The sequence below is a fragment of the Gobius niger genome (assembly GCF_951799975.1).
Source record: "Gobius niger genome assembly, chromosome: 18".
Classification (NCBI taxonomy): Eukaryota; Metazoa; Chordata; class Actinopteri; order Gobiiformes; family Gobiidae; genus Gobius; species Gobius niger.
Window position 1 is genome coordinate 15,512,293 of NC_136869.1, and position 7,650 is coordinate 15,519,942.

Genomic DNA, 7,650 nt, shown 5'->3' on the forward strand with positions numbered 1-7,650 from the left:
TTAGCCCAAGAATTGTATTTATTAATTTTTGCTGCCCTCAAGTGATATCAAGTGACAAACGTCTGAATACTAGGAGTCCTCCTCACAAATAAGTGGCTAAGTGAGGCAGCTGAATATCACGTTTGCAGAAAATTCAAAACCGCTGAGAAGCCGCATCGCATCCTGACAAGTCTGCCAAGGAAAGTATACCAGCTCATGTTAAATTCTGAATATAAACAGTTTGAAAAGTCGCAAATTTGAAGATGAAGGTGCACTTTCATGAGTGAGGCATCTCCCTATGACACGCGACCACCAATGTGTGCCATGAATAAACCATGCTGCAGCGGGCAGGCGTAAACAGTGGTGTAGCTTCACCTCAGAAGCGCATAGAGGCCTGTCAGACACTCACTTAACAAAGACCTCCTCATCACCATGCGGCCCATACAGCAGCGCATCCACATCCAAATCTGACATTGTTACCCACCCCATCCCCACACAAAACACTGCTCACTTCTTCAGAGACTTAAAGCAGTGGTAGAGTTTTACAGCTAATCTGTCCCTGGAGATCTGGTTCTGCGCAGCTGTATTTAAGGATCGTCTTTGTAAATTAAACTAAATGGAGCTTTGGGATTAGCTGCCTGTTCTTACTCACTATGAGGAAACGGCTCCGACTGCTGTGATCCTACTCATTAACACATACAGCCATTTTAAGCGCTGGTATCGCCGTTTAAAGATATGCCAAACCAAAGCCATATCATGTTACATTGATGACAAACTCTCCACAACTTTTTCAGAATATAGTTTTATTTATAATTTATAATTGGCAGATACAAAACTCTTGAACTGTATCCAAAATGTGCAATCAATCACTGCTGATTTTTTTCCAAAAGAAATACAAAAAAAGAGATTTGACAAGTAACCAACATAATCTGAAAATTCTACAAGAGCCAGCTAATCACGAAATGTTCTTTGAACTGACAAGTTAAATTTGCTCTCCCAAGATGACAACCAAGGTCATTACGTGTACATACATCTAAAATGGCGGCATTCTGTCCCCCATTGTATAATACAGGAAAGGCAATCATATCCATAAGCAGCACAAATGTGTATAACACATTACAATAAGGAAATAAAGGTGTCCAAATATGTACCAATATGTTCACATGGAATAAGGATAAACAAAGGGACAGGGTTGGACAGTTCAACATACTGTTGTAAACCATTGCCTATGATTTATTTAGACGCAGAGATCAGACTCAAGAGTCAGTAACGCATCAAAGGCAATATGACTAAATGACTAAAAAGAGGAACTAGAAGAGCAGCAATGCCTGAAGAAACTGCTGGTCAAAGCTCAGTGACCACAAATGAAATCATAAGTTCAATTAAAAGAACAATGTACTGAAAGAGAGACATTTTACTTTCACATTTCAAATGAACACAGTCAAAGGACTTCAATGCAGCCCACATTCTCACCATCATCCTTAACAGAGGCATTGATATGATGCTGGTGCCTTACCCTTTGTATCCCATGAGAAAACAATTACAACATTTAAACAGTCAGTTACAGGAACAGATCAGGACAAATGAGTGACAATTTTTTGCAAAAGAAAAGAAAAAAAAAGACACCATCTGAAGGACAGCTTCTGGCAGGAGAGGATCCAAGCACGTCAGTGGATACAAGTGCAAAATGTGTCAATGTCAGTCTCTAGATTCTCATGCTCTGAAACGGTCTGCAAACAGATAAATGATACCTCACACAAGCGTACATTCCTTTTGTACAGCCTCATCCCCCAGATGGAAAGTGTCAAAAAAAACAAAACAAAAAAAAACAACCCACTGAAGATTTTCCAAATAAAAACACTTCTGGTACACAGAATTTCCAGCCATTGTTTGTGAAATAAAACCTCTCTCTACACAGCCGAACACGACCTAGATCCTTCATTCCTATACAACTCAAAGCTTTAGATTTGTAAGTCTTTAAACATGCAACACCATTCAAAGTTCCTATCTAATTTCTGCTGTGCTAGGTTCATGTAACTTCCTCAGACATCAAAATATCTGGCTAAACTAAAACTACAACTAACATCTTACTAAAGTCGCCCGAGAGACCACTTTCCAAACACTTAAGGACACTGTAGTCAAATGATGCTCATTCATAATGTACAAAGACTATTCCCTGTCATATTATCCATATAAAGCACTTGCGTAGCATACTGTGTGCGCTTCCCTTTGCTCTGGCGCAGAAAGCCAAGGAGAGATCATCAGAGGGGTAGTGCAGCTTTGTGAAGAAGCAGTGGATGTGCTAAATGTCCGTGGCACTGATGTCAACACGAAGCAGTGACAGAACTACAGTCATCTGCTCCCTTAGTGGCCTTTACTACCAACACTGCTTCAGTCCTGCGTTGATCTGGGGCCGGTGTAGAGACTAAAAGTCCGATTCTAACACTTCTATAAAAATGACTCGGGACAAATACATGATCCTTTTGCAAAAAGACAATTAAGGGCAAATTCAGTATTTTAAGCTTCCAAAATAGTTTTTTGCTTTACATCTTCTGTTCCACTTGGCCGACAGAAAAAGGCACCAAAGCCTTACTACATGCAGGTACAAGCATTACAAGTCGTTCAGGCCTGAGCTACTGCGCCCACTTTTAGAGTGGTCCTAATGAAAATGCAACAATGTGTACATGAACTAATTGCTCTTATGCTCAACAGAATAACATGAAAATACAGCATAGTTAGTAGTACCTTTAGTGTTTACTTGAAGTTGTTACAAGAAGCCAAATTCCTATTGACGAAGAGGTGGTTAATACAATTCAACTTGCTATGTGTATTACTGCGCAATAACAATCAAAGCAGGAAAGTTAGTCCTAATCGGCCAAATTTCAGACATACATTGTTTTTCTTTGCTTTAACCAAGCATTTTAATTAGTTTAAAATGTATTTTTTCCCACCAATGTACAATTCTTGGATTTAATAAGTACAATTGCAGAACTGTGTTTTCCCCACAAGTACTAAAACAACCCAACAAATTTGAAAATGTGATTAATCTCTATAATGTAACTTTACACTTTTTCTAATCTAATTTATTCCCAATATTTGCAATAGTGTGTCCTAGCAACAACAACCAGATGAATGAGACAAAGGAAAGGACAGTGACAGAGTTATGAGGACATTAGTCTCAAACCATGCTTTTCTGTTAACCTTGTTCACATGGCTGTACTACACACCAAAGTGCAAAACTGCCCTGACCCTGTCCTGTGGAGTCTTCAGTAGTGCTTCTCTTGCAGATAATCTTTCATCTTGTTGGGCAGGGGGAGTTTCTGAATCAGGTCTATTCTAGTGTATTGTCTAATGACGAAGCGACAGAGGTACTGTAGGGAGCGTACTTGCATAAATCGAGAAACTGGATTGGTTAGTCTCACAGGGTAAGTGGCAGACCCTGGTAAGCGAGATCTAGAGTAGCAAAAAGCTCCGTTCTCTGAGTCTCTGATTGAATGTTCAATTAAGTCTACTATGGAGGTGTGTCCCTCTACGTCAGGCTGCTCATAGAAGCTGAAGCGTCCATTGGAGTGCTCTATACGAGTGTGAAGCGTTTTCCCCTGGGACCTGAAGCTCAGACTGAGCAGGTACCGGTCATCAGAGCTATCTCGAACCAGGAAGGAACCATCCGCTAAGTTCACAAGCTTCTCTTCTGCCTCCCAGCGAGTAATTGGGCCCCAGTACCAGCCTTGCCGAGCTAGTTTCTTTAGCTCCTCAGTTAGACTGGTCACAACCATAGGCCCACTGCTCTGGACAGAGTCGTACACACGGCTCACCCCAGGGGCTGAATTTGGGTCAAAGTTCAGGTGGTGCCTTACCCTCTCTGCAACCTGGCTGTCTGATGAGGCAAACCCTGAAAAAGTCCTAGGAAGATGTCCATTGCTAGTCACGGGCGGCAGCAGAGGTGAGAGGGGAGGCTGTACTTCAACTCTAGAGCCTCGCAGCATCATACTAGAAGAACTAATGAGAAGTCCGTTAACTGAGGTGTCCATAAAAAGATCTGGAGGCATACCCCTCATTAGCTCATGCTCCTCCTGTCCCTGATCAACATGGAGAGACCGACTGTCCGACTCAGTCACCACCTCCATAGGAGATGAGCTGTCCAGACAAAAGGAGTGGGACCCTTCAGGGTACATTCCCTCATCTAAAGGCATTGTATACTGGATGTAGTCCTGAGGTGTTAACCCCAGCACCACAGGCACATCATTTTCATCAATGTTTAGATGCAGCTCGCCATTTTGAGGCTGTTGGATGTTCTTTAAGGATTCAGCTTGGTCCTGAAAGAGCCCTTCCATTTGGAAATCATGAAATTCCTTTCGTACACTGTTCAAATTTGGACTTGGGTTGGGGGAATGGACCATGGCTTTAACTTTGACCTCCATTTTAATGCAGGCCTCCTCAGAGTTGACTGTGCGCAGAGGCCAAGGCGAAGGGCTATAATGGTGACTACGCAAAGATGAAGATCTAAGAGGTCTCTGGGCTTTCACATCATTAAAGCTGATCGGCACAGACGAAGAAGAAAAAGTATCCTCATCATCTAAAGAGCCATTGGCCGGAGAGCCACTTTTTACTTTCGCTTTTTGCTTCGTTGACAGTCTTCTTTTTAGGGATCCCATCAGGCTCTCACTTTTAACCCGGTTCTTACTGGGCCCCGACTTGTCCTCTTCACCACCAAGCTCACTGCCGGAGAGGTCTTTGGTGTAGCAGCTTCCGAAAAGCGACTCCTCCTTAGAAAACTCGGTGTTCACCGGAGGCTGCTGAAGCATGACGAAGTCCCCGTCCTCTTTTCCCTTTATACTGAGGGACTTTCGGATGGTCTTAAGGCTGATCTTCTTCATCCTGGCAAGCCCTCCACACTGAGGGCATGCAACAGCTCCCCTGGTATCCTGATGAAAGCACTATCCACAGCGTTCCCCCATCAGGCCACATGGGACAGGTCATGCAAGCAGTGGAGTCAGTAAATCCTGAACAAAAAGAAACACAGTAAAAAACAATGAGGCATGGTATCACAAAGCATTGGATTTGACAAAAAAAAAAAATGCATGATAACATTCTTTTTAACCAAATTACAGTAATTAGAATTTTTTTGCTATGTAAAGATTCAACAATACAATACCAATTAAAGTTAAATATTAGTTCATATGCTAGTTGTGATCTAGTCTCATTCCCAACTTCGCCTAACATATTGGAAGCATCAAAATTCTTCAGGGATGAGTTTGCAGGCAAATTTCACAACTTGCAGGGTCACTTTCACAGAAATGCTAAAAAACATACCCGCAAGTTAAACGCTTTATAAGTAGACGCCCCGTGTTTTCCCACAACTGTCTGAGTTTATGTACCAAAAGGAGAACAAAACAAATTTCATTCCACTGCTAGAAAACAAATCAGGTACATGGCCATAACTTCAGTAAGTAAATCCAACTATCACCTGCTGGCATTGCGGTCAACTGTGCCTTCAGTAAAGAGACAACAAGACACTAAATAAAGCTAATGGAAGCAGAACAACTGCAATCTGATTACTCACCATAATGTCCAGGAAATTGGTGACTCAGTTGGATGGGTCAAGTTCCACTTCTCCGTCCGTTCATTTGATTCTATAAAAAAAACAAGCTCTTTTCAGAAAACTTCATATTTACACTTTACATTAACCGTAATCTGAGACCTTAAATGAATCCATGTGTAGCATTTCCAAATAACCTTAGCCATGTTTAGCTTAACCTGGCAGGCCTACCTACTCACTACCTAGCCTTATTTAAGCACCATAGTAAAACACTAAAAAGCTACTTATTTTATATTTAAGCAAACCAGAAATGCACAAAGGTTGAAAGCGAGAGCCAGATCCCAAATAAAAAGCTTTTTAGTCTTCAATGTGAGCTTAGCTGATGTGTTGTGTGCTAACCAGTAACAGCTAGCTAAGATTAGTTAAAAATGTATCAGTTATTTCAACAAAAACATTGTTATTTTTGATCCTGCCGGCTTTGTTGGACATTTACAAAGTTTCGATTTACATGACATTCATTCCACGTGGATTTATCAAGAAATGTGCACTCTTGACGATGTTAGCAAACAGTGGCTTGGCTAAATGTGAAGCTAGCTCGCTAACGCTATCTATGCATTCCAGCTAGCCGTGTTAACATTGGCTATCGGAAACTTATCGTTACCTTTTATTCTGGACACCGTCTGGGTTGCAGATAAAGGAGGGTGTATTTATTCAGGCCGGGCTGGTATTTCGCCAAATATGAATGAAAACACTGGCGGTTCAGAGAGCAAAATAAGATGACATCTTTCAGCTTTGTTGGCTAGCACTTTGTAGCTCACGGCCTCTTCCTTTCTTCCTTTGTTGCCTGTTGAATTCTGGGAGCGGACACAGACGCAGCAAATCAGGCACCACCTCCATCGGGGATGTTGGGGGTTTCACACACATCCCAGAGGCAAAGGCATCCAAGACCACCAGACGAGCATCCATTTGCCATTTCACATACACTCCTGCATGTGGAGAAAAGCAACTTCATTTTCATTTTTTTTTGGTGCATTGATGAAAAAGACTAGAAGTGAATTTGGGCATAAAAATGGAAATAACACCAGGCTATTAGACTGTTGCATGTTGAAATAATTGAACCATTTTTTACATATATATATTATTATCATACTTGGTTGTTTCTTTTGTTTGCATTATACTGCATACTTGCATTTTTTTTTTTTATCTACTTATATGATTTCCCCTGTGGGCCTATAAAGCTGACAGTCTGATCTCTGATACCAACAACATGTCAACCTCACTGTAATGACTTAGTGCCAAGAGGTCTCTTTAATGAGTATCCCACAAACATCAAGCAGAGCATCCAACACTTGACTTCGATAGTGGCTAAAACTTGAACTTTGAAATCATACTAAATGAGTTCCCTAATTAGTGTCAGCATTGTTTTAAAGTGCGCTGTGTTTACAACTGCTTGGCTAATTTGGACCAGGCCTGGCCATATACTCATAACATTGCGTTGTTTTCTTTCTTTCTTTCTTTCTTTTTTTCCCCCCACACTGTCAAGCGTATGGCAGTTGTTCCCAAACCTGCTCAGTGCGCTGTGTGCAGACAAGCCCTATGCAAAGACTCTAATTACCAGAGCCTATTAGGGTTGATCAGACTGCCTGTTCATAATCTGTTGGCACAAGAGGCAGGGCAGGAGACAGCAGCACTTAGAAATAGCACCAAGAGCACGAAGATGTTTGCAATGTTTTTACACATTAATTAGATCTGACAAAACAACTTTAGCCTTCTTGATAGCCTCATGCCTGACATAGACTACATGAAAACAAGTAAATAGTACTGTGTGGGTTTAAGTCTCTCTTACTTACAAACTGACTTACTCAACTGATGTATGAGTGAAACTATCTTTAAATGCAGGTTTTGGCATAAATAAATACTAATTTCTTTGTCAGTTTCTGCAAGTTTTCTGACACTACAGGGAAAGGCTTGCTGCTTGCCCAAGATCAATATATGAAATTATTTGAATTTATGTATAAGCACCAGTCAAACCATTGCATCATCAACAACAAGTCAACATTGTAGACATGAAGCTCCCACCTAACGAGACAGTTCTGCACACAGGGAGACTTCATGGGTTTCATCTTAATTTC

The 7,650-nt window shown here is 41.3% G+C and overlaps 1 protein-coding gene across 1 annotated transcript; it reads right to left on the bottom strand.

Annotated features, from left to right (window-relative positions):
• Nucleotides 1-3,014: 3,014 nt before the first annotated feature.
• Nucleotides 3,015-6,431, bottom strand: socs6a (suppressor of cytokine signaling 6a). Its single transcript, XM_079576632.1, has 3 exons — nt 6,180-6,431; nt 5,543-5,612; nt 3,015-4,982 (listed from the first exon to the last, which is right to left on the bottom strand). Exon 3 carries the CDS (start codon nt 4,854-4,856, stop codon nt 3,246-3,248), a length of 1,611 nt encoding a protein of 536 aa, XP_079432758.1. The 5' UTR covers nt 4,857-4,982; nt 5,543-5,612; nt 6,180-6,431; the 3' UTR covers nt 3,015-3,245.
• Nucleotides 6,432-7,650: the final 1,219 nt, after the last annotated feature.

Coding starts and splice junctions, on each gene's coding strand:
- socs6a (XM_079576632.1), bottom strand. CDS start 4,856: ATGAAGAAGATCAGCCTTAAGACCATCCGAAAGTCCCTCAGTATAAAG.